The 16,287-nt window shown below is 40.7% G+C and overlaps 1 protein-coding gene and 1 long non-coding RNA gene across 3 annotated transcripts; one reads left to right on the forward strand and one right to left on the reverse strand.

The window, feature by feature from the left end:
* Nucleotides 1-912: 912 nt before the first annotated feature.
* SKP1 (S-phase kinase associated protein 1) lies at nt 913-13,754 on the reverse strand. Of its 2 annotated transcripts, none has more exons than XM_080997304.1 (6): nt 13,602-13,754; nt 10,458-10,554; nt 6,880-6,953; nt 4,772-4,915; nt 2,506-2,646; nt 913-2,044 (listed from the first exon to the last, which is right to left on the reverse strand). In XM_080997304.1, exons 2-6 carry the CDS (start codon nt 10,552-10,554, stop codon nt 2,009-2,011), a joined length of 492 nt encoding a protein of 163 aa, XP_080853430.1. In that variant the 5' UTR covers nt 13,602-13,754; the 3' UTR covers nt 913-2,008. The 2 variants fall into 2 exon arrangements, with proteins under 2 accessions (XP_080853430.1, XP_080853431.1); XM_080997305.1 differs by lacking the exon at nt 13,602-13,754 and adding an exon at nt 13,349-13,495.
* Nucleotides 13,755-13,909: 155 nt separating this feature from the next.
* Nucleotides 13,910-14,653, forward strand: LOC308472427. The gene is made up of 2 exons (XR_013983504.1): nt 13,910-14,408; nt 14,464-14,653. It is a non-coding gene; the product is annotated as an uncharacterized lncRNA (long non-coding RNA).
* The last annotated feature ends 1,634 nt before the right edge of the window (nt 14,654-16,287 follow it).

The following is a 16,287-nucleotide window of genomic DNA, read 5'->3' on the forward strand; positions in this document are numbered from 1 at the left end:
GGGGATTAGTTGTGGCCTCTGCTCTCAAATTCTGAAGGGAGAGTATAAGCGCTGGAACTTTCGACAATATCCCCTGCTAGAAGACAACAAGTGTGTTTGAAACCCTCACTGGGAATTCTGATGATAACTGCCCAATTCCTGTGCTTCTGGGTTCAAGATCTCCCTTCCACCAAAACTATCTGGACGACAAGAGCAGTGACCTTGCCAGAAAGTCTAGGAGAATGAGAAGTGTCAAGTATTTCCCTTTCACCAGTCCCTGTCTGACAATGTTTTCCCCTTGCCATGCTCACAAGACCCAGGGTTAACCTTAACCTGGAACTGCTGATTCTTTCCAAAACCCATGCATGTTGAGCAACATCATCATGAGTCATGGGAACATCTGAGTTCCTTCCTTCCCATAGACTTCCACAAAAGACAACCATCCCCACCCTGAGGTAGATCCCAGTAATTAGAACTGTTAGAATATTGGACTTTTTCATGCAATCCAGTGCTGGACTCATTGGTTGAACAAGTGGAATTGGAGACTTGATCCTGGAAAATGAAAAGTAAGCATATGCAGTTTGATTACTTTAAAAGACACAGGGTTATAGGCACAGAGGACTAGAAATGGAGATGTTTTGATAAACCACTGGGGTTGGGTTTAAGAAGACGACTACTTGAATATTTCAGCACTCATGTACTGGTAACTGAAGCCCATCTTTTGCAGCCCCCTTCCCTTCCGCCCATCCCCTCCGACTGTTTCTTCTGAAGATGGCAGCTGGCACTATCAAGTATACAATCATTTCATGTTAACAGCTTGTGAAGTTGTGGAGCAATATGCACATTGGTTGCTATGCATGTTTCAATTTTAACTGCCTCATTTAACTCCAGGTATCTTATTCTGTATAGAACATTCAAAGGTCACCACTGATCTTTGACGTGAAGTATATTTATTAGGGTTTTGTTCTATTCTAGTGTGTATACAGAAAATGGAATGCAATACAAGCCAAGGGGATGCCTCAATGCTTAGTACATACGAACATCCTAATTCCTACAGGGGAACTGTAGGAACTGGAAAAAAAGAAACAGTCTTACTTGCAAGTGGTTTTTTCCTAAACAACCATCAAATGGCACATCAGCAGTATCATACTGCGTATGCACAGTGACAAGTCACTGCAATCTGACTTCATGTACAACACTGCAGACTAAGACTTTCACAGAACAATAAGATTTTTTAAAAACCTACAGGAAAATACTGCAGCTTGCCTAACATAGCAAGCACCAACATGTACTATCCATGGAATTTTAGCTTTGGTAATCTCTTTTGATCACACAGTGGGATTTAATCTGCTGGTTCGGGGGACTAGGCAACTAAACTGTGATTTCCAGAAAGAAGCATGATCTTTGTTATCTGGCCAAAAATGGGTTTAACTGTCTACCTCTAACTGCCTGAATCAATTCTACATCACACCTCTAGCACTGACCCTTAGCTAACAAAACCAACATGGTTTGTGGCAGTTGTCACTTGTCCCCAACAAATAAAGGTGGAGAATTGAAGAAACAATTACTGCAACTGGTTTTTCAAGACTTCCCATTGTTCTAAGAAGCCATTAGGATGTGAATGAAAACAGGCTTCATTAATTCTGTTTCAGAAAACTTTTGCAATTGATTTTATTTACAGTGCCAGAGGTTGCTGAATTTCTGACATCCTATATATTTTAAATGATACAGTGACACATTTAAAAGCATGGAAAGGCTAGCTTGCGGTGCGAATTGCCATACGGAGTCCACACTTAGTTTAGTTTTATTGGTATCAGAGGAAAAGTATGGGGACATTGGATTACACTGGTAGAAACTCAGCCAAAAGGATTTAAATCTATATTCAAATATTACACATGCAAAGAGAACACCACCCTACAAGAACAACTTCATTTGCTGCTGCATTTGTCTAATATTAACAGTTATAAACAGAGCAGTGCAACTGGTATTTGGAACGATCCTTACAGTGTCAGTTGTCAGGCACAAGACTTCACTTTTCTTCACACCACTGGTTTTCTTTGCGTACCTAAAAATCAAGACAGCCTTTATTACATTCATAGTACTTAAGGTTTCTGAAAGTGTGCAAAGCAAAGGAAATGGTACTCATGCCTGAAACCAAGGGAATGGTATGTATTTTCTATTGAGGCTATTTCCATACAGGCTTATCAGGCATGTGGGCAGGAGGAGCACCATACAAAAGTGTGAAGGAAAACTTACATGCATGGCATGTCTCTCATATGGCACATCTTAGCTTCACATAACAAGCTTTGAGCAAGTACTTTATCTTTGTGAGGGTCATTATGACAAAGACCCAGAATCCTAAGTGAGACTACAATAATTGGGATAGAATGTCACACAGAGACCAGCACCAGTGATTTGTTGCTCAACCGATGAGATCATGTATCTTCAAAGGTCTAAGAAAAAATGAGTAGTACAGATCCTGTTTTATGCAGAGCAACTCAATCCAAGGTAGAAACTAAGGCATACCTGGGCTTCTTCTTCTTCAGTGAAGTCATTCTTGATATTGAAGGTCTTGCGGATTTCTTCTGGTGTTTTTCCCTTAATCATATTTGCAACTGTCTTGCATGTCACATCAAGTAAGCCTTTGATGTCTAAGTAGTTTGCAGCCTTTAGGGAAAAAAGACCAATTTAATGTCTTGTGCTCAATGCAATACCACCAAAATATACTATACTGTCAAGTTTTTATTTATATAAAGCAACAGCCAATAACAAAGACATTTCCTATTTCATTGTAATTTACTTATCTGCATGATTTTATAGTAAGATGTCTGGTTTTTTGTTTAATCGAGATAACTTTATTGATACTTTTTTGTTTAGCATTTACAAGGACCATCAATTAAGCCAGGCAGGGGACCCCAGGTGCTGAACTGTTATCATTTAAATCTCTATCTTGCCCTTCCACTCAAGGAGCCTAGGGTGGCAAATAATAAAACAGCAAAATGATACAATTTTAAGAAATGAAAAATATATCAAACATCTTAAGAACAGTCACATATCACAGCTATTAATTTCAAGGTTGCCGCAAATTGTCTTTCAGCTATCAAATGCCCAGGTGAGCGTAGATGTTTTTAAATTCCTCTTGAATATTAATAATGAGGAAGAAACAATTCGCCAAGGAGGGCATCGGAGAAGTTACCAAGAAGGCCGCCCCAGGTCAGTGCTCATCTAGCAGCATCAACATGTCAATCATAAGGTTCAAGATAAACATCTGGGGAGATGCATTTTTAGGTACTTGAGTCCCAATCAGATTAGGACCTTCTAAACCAGCCTGTCACCTTGAATTGGGCTTGGTAGCTCACTGGCAGTCAGTGCATCGTTTTCTAGACCAGAGACACACCATCCCATCAGGATGTCCCATTCATAACTTCAGTCACACTAGACTACTGACCACATTGGCCTGGAAATGTGGGAGGCATAGTCCAACATCATCTGAAGGGTCTCAAGTTCCCCGCCTCTGAATTAAGCATTTTCAGAACACATGGTCAGTCAGTTATGGGGCATGCATCTATAATACACCAAATCTAAATGTTTATGCCGTAGCAGTCAGCTAGTTTGCTTTGAAAGGCCCTAGGAGCAAGAAAACAAAGAGTCCTACTCATACAAGTATTGTCACAGATGCCACTTCATTTCATTTACGGATTCAGCAGCAAACATTTGGCAGTGTCCTTTAGTTGCAGGCTTCTAGTTTACATGTATGCTTGAAGTAATGTTCACTTGCTGAAACGCGTCTTTATTATGCATGCAGGATCCAAATAAAGGTTCCCCCTGAAGATCAAACCCAGGCAGGCTAATAGAGGGAGACGGTCCTTCAGATAGCCTGGACACAAGCTTTATTGGGCTTTATAGGTCATAATGAGCACTTTGAAATGTGCCCAGAAACAAACCAGTAGTCAGTGGAGCTGTTGACATAAGGAATTTCTGTTCCTCCTGTAACCAGCTCTGGTCAGCATTCTGAACTGCAGAAGTTTCCAAAAACTATGCAACGGCACACCCACAGAAAGCTTGATATAAATGGGATGTAACTAAGCTATGGATCACAGTGGCCAGATCAGACATTTCCAGAATGGAAGCAACAAGCCATCAATCAAAATATTGGACAGGAGTTACCCAGCACCACCATCTGGGCTTGGCCTCCAAGATAGACCACAGCTACCCTAAAACAGTTCCTCCAAGTCTCATAATAGTAGGATACCATGGTCAATGGTATCAAAAGCCACTGAGAGGTCCAGCACACTCTCCCTGTCCAGCTTCCAGCATAGGTCATCCACCAAGGGACCCAAAGCCATTTCTTTCCCATAACCAGGCCTGAATCCAGACTGAAATGGATCTAGACAATCCATCTCATCCAAGAACTCATGAGGCTGAGAAGTCACCAGATGCTTCAGCACCTTGTCCAAGAATGGAATATTGGAGACCGGCTAATAATTATCCAGAATAGTAGGACTCCGGGAGGGCTTTTTCAGCAAAGGTCTTACCACTTAGGCAGGTTGAAACCTCATCTTGCTGAAGAGTTGTTCACCTTTCCCTTACCCACTAAGCAATTCCTCCCACCTGGCTACTCTTATAAGCCAGGAAGGACCAGGTCCCAAGGACCCAGCAAACACGTGGTGGCTCTCACTTCTCCAAAACAAAATGTATTAGAAATTTCTATAATACCTTGTAATATTCCATTGATCTACAAAGTTCATTACAACAACACCTGGCACCACCTGAATATACAAAACCAACCTACCAGGATAAGTTCAAAGAGAGTTCCTTGGTCTACTTTAAGAAATTCTTGGTCCCACACAGGGATGTCATCTGTTCGTTTCTCTTTGTTTTCATCATCCTCAGGGGGAGGTGGGTCATCTTTATGGTGGGTGCACCACTGGATTACCTTAAGGAATTAGAGTAAAGTAGCTTATGAAAGATCTTCATATTTGTTTATTTAGTCTAAAATAAACATTTGTTCTTAAAACTTCAAGCAAATTAGTTTTATCAGTGTTCAGAAATCTTTTTGCACAGCCACTACTTAATACAAGAACACAGAACTGTTAAAACATTCATCTTTTCTGGAAGTTTTACTAATTTAAACTAAACATCCTGACATTTTTAAGCATACCACCAGCTGCTCATAATTATCTCAATGCAAACCTTTCGGGGGGAAGAACTGACAGTAGCATAATCTCAAAACACAGTCTGCAAATGCTGTAAACAAGATTTCACACACTTAATACTGAACTGCTTTCTCACATTTCAATCTTGTGATGCCAATTAAGTACTTTCAAACTGACAGAACTACTGTAAAGATTAAGTGGGAAGACGCAACAAATAAGTCAAACAGAATGAAAATTTGAAAAGACTTGCTCACAAATGCTGCCTTATCTGAAACCAGTTAAATCCTAAAACATTTATACATGCTTAAAGAGTCAATATCATAATGCTGTTATACAAATCTATGATGCAACCTCATTTGGAACATTGTGTACAGTTCTAGTCACCTCACCTCAAAAAAAAGGTACTCTTGAGCTGGAAATGGTTCAAAAAAAGGCAAACAAAATTATCAAGGGGCTGAATTAACTCACCTATGAGGAAAGGTTGGAACTTGTGCGGCTTTTTAGTTTAGAGAAAAGGTTAGGTAAAGGGAGGGGAGACATGACAGACATGGTATGGAGAAAGTGGGCAGGGAGAAGCTTTTCTCTCTCATATTACTAGTAATAGGGGCGATTCAGTGAAGCTGTATGCTTGAAGATCCGGACCAGACAAAATAAAGTACAGTGGTACCTTGGTTTAAGAACAGCTTAGTTTATGAACAACTTGGATTAAGAACGCTGCAAATCCAGAAGTAGGTGTTTTGGTTTGTGAAATTTGCCTTGGAAGCAGAACATGTTTCGCTTTCTGTTGAGTGTGTTCCATTTGTAAATTGAGTCCCCCCACTGCTATGGGAAAGCACACCTTGGTTTAAGAACGCTTTGGTTTAAGAACGGACATCCGGAAAGGATTAAGTTCGAAAACCAAGGTACCACTATATTTCTTTACACAGCACACAGTTAAGCTACACAATTCACCTTCACAAGATGAAGTGATAGCTAGCAATTTAAAAGGCTTTTAAAACAGGATTTGACAATTTAAATGTATGATAAGGCCACAATGGCTATTTTCTACCTCTACTGTCAGAGATAGTATGCCTCTGAATAAAATTTGCATGGAATCACAAAGGAGCACTGTTGTACTTGGGTCCTGTCTGTAGACCTCCCATGGGCATCTGGCTGGCTACTGTTGAGAACCAGATGTTGAACTATGCAGGCCACTGGCCTGATCCAGCAGAGCTCTAATATTCAAAACTGCACAGGAAACTCTACCCAGCAGAAACAGAGCCTTCCTGCTTCAGGCTTTGCCCTCCAAAATGTGGTATGTGGTAGAACTGAGTAAAAGACAAGTAACAGAGGGGGTGGGATCAGCAAGAATGGCCCTTCTTCCTCCCTCCATGCAACTGGAACTATATGAGGTTGCTCACACAGAACTTATAAATAATGCAAATACAGACTCTATCATGTATAGGGAAGATGGCAACAAGTAAGGCTGCTTAGAATGACACAGAAATGTAAGATGAACAGTTAAGTCACATATAGCAACCAAAAGGTTGTGTGTATGCTCCATAAAACTACTGCAATAAAAATGGATGCACTATCTGAATGTAGTATTATATTATCCCAAATAAAAATATAACTTAATTTTCCCAGCACTGGATATACTTCTCAGAATAGAAGAACCATTTTCAGAAAAGATGGCTATACTGCATACAACAAGGTTGAGTCTGAAAGCTCATGTTACCAAAACAAAAATCATGTTCAACATTACCTTTTTTAATATAGCTGCATTAACGTTTGGAAGAGGGACAGGATCATCATCCCCTTCATCATCCATTCCCAAATCTGAGAATAGGAAAAAAAACCAAGTAATTTACATAGCCAGAACCCCTACATTTCTTAAAAGGCACCTTCTACTGCAATATAGGTACATTCAGATCCTGTTCTTTACTAAAATATACTCTTTTCCAACATGTAGCTTATGCAAAATGCACAGGCTACACAATGCAAATTATTAATAAATTGATTCTATTTGTATTCAAGACTGATTTTGTTAGAAGTAATGCTAGCCATATTGCCTAACTCCTGCTCAAGGGAGGACATATTCCTAGCTGAAGTATTAAAACAGATGGTCAGGCCATCTAATCTTTTCCTGAAGATTTCCAAGAAATTAATATTCACACTCTCTCTAGGCAACTGATGGAAGTGCTGACTTACTTGACTAGTAATTTGAAAGGCCTGCAGCCGATATTTTGGCTGGTAAATTCCCCATAGTCTGATCATATGCATATATGAAACAAGCATTCTAGTTCAATGTGCACAGAACTGCAGTCTTAAGTTGTTTGCCTTTGCCACTATCTTGTGTTTTGTCTGGTAGGGAAAGGAAGAACCTTGTCTTCTACTCTACTTCCTCACTCATGGAATTCACAGTCCTCAGCCAATAAGCCATTTTGTCTATTGCTGCTGCAGCAGCCATGTTGACAGACGCTGCTACCTTAGCAAGTAACAGTGTCTTTGCGAAGGTCCTTAGCAGTTGACGCTAACAGACCAACTGGTGAACATGAACTTCTGCTTCTTCGACTCCCAAGCAGAAAGAGTCAATGTGTGTGTATAATACCAATAAATGCATCAACCTGTACCCACCACACAGAAGTAAATCCACATGGAAGGACTCCATGGAACTTACTTACAAGAATGTATATCATCAGACTGTAAAAAAAAGTATGTTCCTCTGTCCTGATCTGCCTTTCCTTCCCCAGCTACTAGCACACATGGACTGTGTGAAGATTCACCACCACAAGGATAACATACTGCATAAACTAAGGAGCCCCAAGGATTCCATTTGGTCTAGTTTCTGATTCACAACCTAAGTCCCTGAACCTAAAGCACTCCAACCACAAAAACAGATTGATTTTCCCCAGGCAAATCAGCACACGTACAAATAGCCCTTTAAGCGCTTCCTCAATGTTCACTCCCCTTTCATAGCATAAAATGAGCTGGGCACAAAAGAAGAACCTCAGCCTTCTGTTGCTCTTTCCATTTGTGCATAGTAGCCAATAGAGAAGTACCTCTTAAAGCGCTTATCTACACCAATGAACCCAATACTGTACTTCATTCAGAGTATGGCACCTCCCCCCTCCCCCATTAACAGTTTCAACTTCAGGAAATATGGCATGCCCTTTGGTAAAATCAGAGCTGCTGTTTAGCTTGTGAAGTACTTTTATCAATGCATAATTGCCATATTAGAACTTAACAGAGAACTGACTGCTATGAAGTAAATAAAATCATTTTTAAAAGTTTGCCAAGATGCTTGTAATTAGCTAAACACATCTCAAAACTCACATCAACATGGATACACATGCAGCAACTTTATGCTCTATTGAGTCAAACCAAACATTTTTAAGCATATGGAGCAATGGCTGACACAATGTCCCAATCATGATTAATGCAATCTAAAATCTAGAAGATAATCACATGAGCATGATCTTAGGGGTGGGGGAGCCCACATGTTCAATTTTGTGGTAACTTCAGATAGCAGGTCATAAGCATTTGGTTAGATTAAGAGCTTAAGAAGTAATAGATCAATGTGAACCACTGATTATTAAAAGACAGACGTTAAGCTGCGCCATTACTTGATGGATTTATCTGTTTTACAGCAACTGTGTACTGCCCTAAAATAGCAGCAAAAATAACAAGGCATTAATGTTGGTACAGCAGTGCCAACTCAGGGGCTCAGGGGCTTTCAAGAATACTTTAGAAATTTTTTAACACATTTCCTATGTTTTTTAGTTACCCTATTACCAAGATTATCTGGGCAACACCAGCTCTTTCCCCCTTATGAGTCACAAAAAAAAAAAACACCAGATAAGTAGAATGCATCTCTTGAAAACTATGTTGAAATAGCAAGACGCTCATAAGGTCTTACTAGCATATTCTGATGTGTACCTTTGTATGGGCTAACATACCTAGCAGTAATGGGGAAATATAAAAATACAAATTCTATATGAAAAATACCAAAAACTCAGAAATAGAAACAGAGCTACAAGAAAATATTGGGAAACAGTCCATAAGACTGTTGGATCCCTGTTTCTAAGGATTATAAACATTCACTTTACATAAAGGCCATATGGTTAAGTTCCATGGCTCCCTTTTAATTTGCTGGCAGTCAGAATTAAGCTTTCATCCTGCAAAATTTAATTGCTTCCAGCTCACAATTCCAGCTACCCACTCAAATATATACTATCACTTTACAAAGGCTCAGCCATAACAGGAACAGACACAGTGAACATCCACTACGTCCTAAACAAAAGCTTTGTTATTAAGTGTTGAAAAATCTGCCATGCTGAGCTTTGAAATACCTCCATGATACACTCCTGAGTACATATACCGTTCCAGTCCTGGATAAAAACATGATCCTCCTCAAGCTCTATCAGATACGTGGCATCCAGTTTTAATGTCTCATATTCCTATGACTGTTTTTCCATTCCTTTGAAGATCTGCTCCCTAGTTCAATCAATCTAATTTGACATAGAAGATTGCCTCTGAACGATTAGTAAGGTTTAATTTCATATTTTACTGCATGTGGGAATCCCTTTAAGAATTTAGCTGAAACATACGTCACCCATCTTCATAACAGCTTTTGAACCAATGCATAAACAGAAGTCTGCATTCAAAAGCTCTGTTTAGAAGTTGAAGAATACAACCAAATGGCCACATTTGCTTCGAGTGCCCTGAAGGTGGAAGGCAAGTGACTGCCATGCCATGGTAGCCATGACTAATGTGGTAGTGCCTGCGAACAGCTGTTTTACTTCAAAAACGTACAAGAAACTGCTCAGACTTTAAAGCCATTACACTTTTACTCTTCAGTGACCCACCACAGAAATCAAGAGACGGAATTTCCTATCATCTGTATAATAGCAAGGAAATGAGGAAACTGTCTATTATCTTCAGGAAGACAAAAGGAGTGAGTGAAGAGTGTGAGAGAGAAGGGAGCTGTGCACCTGCATGTGTGGTAAGTGAATGTGCTCTGTGTGGGGGCCGTTATATGCAGTGAAAGTCTGTGTGCATAGGGAGGTGCTGGTATGAATTCATATTGGTCACACCCACCTCCAGCATGAAACCCCCGAGGGACTTTCTATGTAGCACTAAGTGTTAGTTGCACTCATGTGCACGATGCACAGTGGCTGAAATATTGTATGGCCTAAATAGATTTACCTTTATGTATCTCAAGATTTCCAGGTATGATTCCCATAGTTACTTCATGTTAAGCTAAGAATTAATCTATTCCTGGTATGCAGCAACCATCTTCAGACCACTATTCCAAGTTACATATCTTCATACTTCCCTTACCTTCCAACATTGTCTTGATGGTTACAGACTGCTTTGCAATTTCAACGTCAACCTCAAATATTTCTCCATCAGAACTCTGCAGTTTAATTGAAGGCATCTATGGTGGGAAAATATAGTTAATGTTAGCTACATTTTAAATAATAAAAAAGCTACAAAATTATTTTTATGCTGCAAAGGGCAGATCTTTGAATGAGGTGGTATACAAATTTAATAATAAAATAATTTGTTTATAGGACAGTTTTGTTACACAGTGCATCTTCTACTGAAAAATAAGATTACATGGAAAGGGAAATAAATTTTGTCTCTGTATGGGAGCTGACCAGAAGTAATGGATTGCTAAGATCACCACACACATTAACGGCTATAAAGAAATTTGAACTGGTTGCAGCTCACCTTTTGCCCTTGCAGTAGCTCAACATTTGGTTTTTAAAAAATGTCTTCTCAGTTGCCAGAATATGCAATACTAAGTAGGTGATTTAATCAAGTATTGAAAGTATCGTTTAATTGGGATCTCAAGTTACATTTGGATAGAAAGTACAGTATGAAATTGCTTTCATTGAACCTGACCTGTTTGTGCACCACTTTTATTTTTTAAAATACATGTTCAGTCACAAATTTGGAGAACTGCTTGCGTACCTCACCAAAACTTGAATCTCAGCCAGTGTCCTGACTTCTGTTATCTCTAGACTATGTTCTAGGCAAGTTTCCAACATATGATGCTGCACTTTCAAACAACTCCTTAAAGCATTTTTGCTTTTAGCACCCAGTGGAAAGAGAAAGCTTTCATTTTTATAACAAAGTGAAAACTGCAAAGTTGCTAGATACCAAGTAACCCCGTTCAAAAAAATTCACCATGTTTTAACCTTTCTGACTTTCGAATTGACTTCTGGAAAAACCCAGTTGCAAGAATCACAGGCTATTATTTTTACTATGTAACATCAGAAATATCATTAACAGAATTTTGTTGACAAATTACTGGAAATAAACTCTATCCCCAAAGTACAGTAAGTTGTGCGTTTACCAGCTAGGTAAGCACATTTTTAAAGACCCTCACCACCCTTTAGTAGCCACTTCTTGTAAAATCTCTCACAGAAAGCTGACTCATAGATATTGATATAGCAAGCAAATCCAGTTTTAGAATTGGACTCTGGGGAAAGAACTGCAGACAAGATTTCCTTCATCTCATACAATTGCATTGGTGCACAATGCGTTTTTTCCTTGAGGGAGGCTAATAGTCCACAGATCCAAAATCTGCTCCATGCAGCATTAACCTCCCATTCTATAGGTTTACTGTACCTTCTCAGTACTGCTGATCTTGGCAGCAATCAACTTAGCCACTGCATAACTTTGAGTACATGCCAAGTGCATCACAAACTGAAATTAAATGGCACACAATCTTTTCCAGCTGCTTATCTTCCATAGTTTATTACCAGAATATTAAGATACCTTCATCAGATTTTGAGTTCCAAAATACGAACATTAGGGTCTTGTGCTTCTTTTAAAAGTAAATGTGTCACATACAAACATACTAAGCAATTTAATGACAGCAAAACAAGAGTATATACACTTTTGCAACACTACGTATGCCTGAAGAAAATATATATTTAAAAGATAACCCTTCAAAAAACTTTTTAGGCTAGGCCAAGCTAAGTTTTAATTTCAAGATCAATGTATGCATATATACACAGTGAATCATGTTACAGGAAGCTGCATCATCAATTTGGTTTGACTACTACTACCAAGTCTATTTTCTAATGCGCCCTTTTAGCTGCTCTAGTTTACTAGAAACATTTTTTTAAAGAATGACAGTATTTTGTATGGCTCTTGACTAGCAACTGACTACTGTACACTGCACAATAAAAAAAAATATACAGAGTAGCGGAGAATTGTTGGGGCAAACAAGCATTTTGTCATTAAGTGTTTGGTTTTATGCCAGAAGACATGATATATAATTACACTATTTTTGAATAGTTGTTTTCCTTGATTTCTACCAAAATGCAAGGTTACCAAAGACACTGCATATTATTCTCTCAACTTTGTTATTCTTCCCAGTTCTCCATTTCAGCTATTTAACTATAATTTTAGTTACAATAGAGATACTATGCAAAAACTGATTTTTGTGGCTTTGTGTACAATGGGTTGGAAAACAACTAATTTATACTGATATTTTAGTATGCGTCTGCTACAAAGTACGCAGTCAGAAGTAGCGGAGAGCAATGCCTCAGAGCTCAGACTATCACACTAAGTGCTCCCCCTGGCCTTTTCCACAGGATAACTTTGTCAAACAAAAATTCTACAAGCTTCTCTTTACAGACTAGCAGTCTGACCCTGCATTTAACAGAAGATTCAATTTGGGGGGGGGGGGGGGGCTTTATACCTAAACGGTTGTAAACAGTGATTAATCCTAGCTAGCGGATCAGTCTACCGAAACACAATTTATGTTACTGATCATTTTTAAACTCCCAATCTCAAGGCTTTTTATTTAAAAAAGGAGTAAGAGAGAATATTGCTTTTAACGCCGTTTTCTGTTGGTAGGGTAACCAAGCAAAACGGTGGAGCGAGTTCTACATACACAACAGGCACAATTTAAAAAAAAAAATCCCATTTCCACCCTTCTCTCGAGTACTCGCATACAGCGGAGGGGATACAAGTCTACATGGGGTGGGGGGAATAGTTCATGCCCCAACACGAACTATTCCGGAAATACAACACACGAAACCGCCTTATTTTGTTAATGCTTTATTGTGCACGAACATTAAAAATGGGGGGGGAGAGAGAGAAGAGGCGAAAAAGAGAGATAAAAAGAGCCTGTTTTATTGGCTTCAGAGATGTGGGACGCATAAACAAGTGTCGGGGGGGGGGTGCTTGTCTCCAGGCAATTTACGAGTTACCTTCTCTTCTTCCACAGCACTTTCCAATCCCGCTGCTGGAGGAGCAGGTGGCGGAGACACCCCTTAGCAAGGAGGAGGAGGAGGAGGAAGAGACCGCTCCCTTAGCAACCACCTTCCCTCCGCTGCGGCCTTCCAATCCCGCCTGCTAACTTCTCTCCCTTTTTTCCCTTCCGCGGCTTCCTGCCTCAACTCCCCAGCGCCCCCAAACTAAGGAGCGAGGCCTAGACGCAGGCCAGGCCTAGCCCTTACTCACCGTGAGGCAGCAACAGCAGCGGCTCTCGGCCCCTCCCTCTGCGACGCCACCCGACTGAAACCAGCGAGACTACTAAAGGCGGCTCGCGGCCGTCGCGTCTTATAAGGATAAGGCGGGGCGGGGCCGAATTGAAGCGAGGGCCCCTCGGAGCTGCCTCCGCCCGCCCCCCACCCTCGCAGAGCACGGGGCTGTCTACTGCAGCGCCTGAACTAAAGCAGACCGGCCAAGACAAAGGGAGCGCTCTTTCTCTCTATATATATTATGTCGCTCTTCCCCCTCAAGGCCTGCCTGTCTCCTCTTCCAACTGGGAGAGCGAGAGAGGCAGAGAGAGCAGAGCACAAACTACCACTCCTATGTAAGAGGGGGAGGAGATGGTTAACCTACACGTCGTTTACTGCCTCTGGGGGTCCTTCAGGCAAAAGCTGAAGCTGCCTTCGTCGGGAACAATCTCATGGCAACGGCCGCCTCACAATGGCGGCGGCGGCGCGCGTAGTCAGCGGAAGGACGTCTAGGGCGCACATTACTGCGTCTTGCGCGCGCTTGCTACTTGCCCGCCGGCTGGTGTGTTCTGAGGTGAATGAGCTCCGCCAGCTCCCTTACTCGAGCGTTTTCGACTTCATCATTCTTATTCCCCTGCATTGCGTTCTCCGATCCGTCGGACGTCTTGCCCTGGATGCTCCGGCAGCAAATTCACCGACCCAACCTTGGGTGTTTTTAAGTTCAGACGCTATGCCGGAGCCACACGCTCGCGTACGTTGTCCCGAGAACGCGTGAGAAAGAAGTATAACAACGCCTCGAGCACACAAAGTGCAAGTAAGGCGACAAACCTTGAATATGAGGAGTCGAACCTGCGACCCGCCAGCTGTCTTTTGAACTCAAACTCTCGTCAGTCCCAGCCGGCATGGCCAATGGTTAGGGTCGGGTTGATGGGGAGTTTGAACCCGGCAACAATGTCTCCGAAAGATATACTTCTGAGTAAACAGGGTTATACTGAAAATCTGCAATCCCAATAAACTCAACAGGGCTTCTAAGTAAAGAAGTCTATTATCCGACTCGCAGCGCTGTGTTTTACTTAAAAGCCAAGTCGCCCTAAATTTAGTTGCATAGTATACGACGAAGGCATATTTGTGCGTAAGAGTGATCCCATTTCCTTTTGGGCCAACCTACAAAGTATGGTTGACTGCTCACTTTTATTTGAAAGAGAAAGCCTTCATAACAGCTATCATGGCTTGTCATTATGTTCTGGATCAGGCTATGTTCTGCCTCCAGTTAAAGCCTGCATGCTTCTGAATACCAGCTGCTGGAAACGACTGCAAGGGAGAGCACTTCCTTGTTCAGGTCCCGTTTCCTGGCATCCTATAGGTATCTCCACCACTGTGCAGGCAGGATGCTGTTTACAATATAGTAGAGCATCTATGGAGTTGCCAGGGAAGGGCCAGTTTCCAGCATGAAACATTCAGCTGTGCAATCCAAAGTAAAATCACATAACAGAGAACAAGCTCTATTAATTTGAGGACTTCCAGGAAAAAAATATTTCCACATGCCACTCCCATCTGTAAATATTACGTCCTGAACAAGCAGTATTGCCTCCTGAAGCTTCTCTTCTGAGTATTTTAAAATGGGGATTTCTACAACGACATTTTAACTCTGCTAAGGGTGAATTAAAAACACAGATCCATGTATGGACATTTAAAATTAATAAGCCTCTGCTGTTCTCAAAATTATGTAAATTGTTAGTCCAAAATGAAAGTACAGTAGTGGGCAAACTGACCACTGGGGATTGGATTTAATTCTTGATAGTTACTTTTAACAGCACACTGGGCAGGGAATAAATAAAAAATTATTATTCCTAGTAGTAGTAGTATACATGTCTACTACCTTGGCAAGCCTCAACCTTACCCCAAGTCTCATTTTCAAGGCATACAAGGGGAAAATGCAACAAAACACTTCAATGTGGTATGCTCCTGTTCAGGCTTCTAGCTAGCCAGCTATGGCCTCTTCCAAGAGATTCCATTCTATTCCCCACTACCATCAGTCAGCATTCCATGGCCACAGGGAAAACGGTCTTCAGTGTGCTGTTTCAGGTGTGTGTGTGTGTTTTTTTGGGGGGGGGGGGAGGTTGCACTTCTGAAACCTTGGTGTTCCCTCAAGGCTGCCAATTCCTCTCTTGCATGGTATCATTTTGTCTATATAAGGATCCACAAGAGAATGAATTTGCTGTTCATAGACAAGATATTCATTGAGTTTATACACACATAACTGATTATCATATAGACATTTTTGCTTGTTTCTAACTTTCTTCTGTCTTTGTGATCAGCAGTACATTCCATACACACAGTCCTCCTGTCTATTGTATGTACACACACAAAAAGATGACTGTAATAAAAATACACCTGAAAACTTGTTGAGTCCCCTTTGTGTTCAAACCTTATAGCAGCTTTAGCTGAAGCAAGCAATTAACAATAGTAAGGGCTGTTTTTCCAAGGAAATCCCACTCCTTGGAATTAAGAAAATGAAGAGCTGCTTTTGGATAACTCAGCTCAGTACTTTACAGCAAAATTAACATCAAATTGGTTACCTTTTAATATATACAAGATATTTTCTTGTGTACTGAAGCCACAATTCATACTCTTCTATAGCAATCCAAGTATGCTGAGATTTATTATTATAAACCAAGTATGTTGCT

This window comes from Podarcis pityusensis, assembly GCF_964106645.2.
Source record: "Podarcis pityusensis genome assembly, chromosome: 2".
Lineage (NCBI taxonomy): Eukaryota > Metazoa > Chordata > Lepidosauria > Squamata > Lacertidae > Podarcis > Podarcis pityusensis.

What these genes read in the sequence shown, in the direction of transcription:
- SKP1 (XM_080997304.1), bottom strand. Translation starts at nt 10,554, where the DNA reads ATGCCTTCAATTAAACTGCAGAGTTCTGATGGAGAAATATTTGAGGTT. An exon ending in CTCTCTTTGAACTTATCCTG is followed by an intron (nt 2,647 to 4,771) that starts GTAGGTTGGTTT and finishes TTTTCCCTAAAG; the next exon opens with GCTGCAAACTACTTAGACAT. An exon ending in CTGAAGAAGAAGAAGCCCAG is followed by an intron (nt 2,045 to 2,505) that starts GTATGCCTTAGT and finishes CTTGATTTTTAG; the next exon opens with GTACGCAAAGAAAACCAGTG.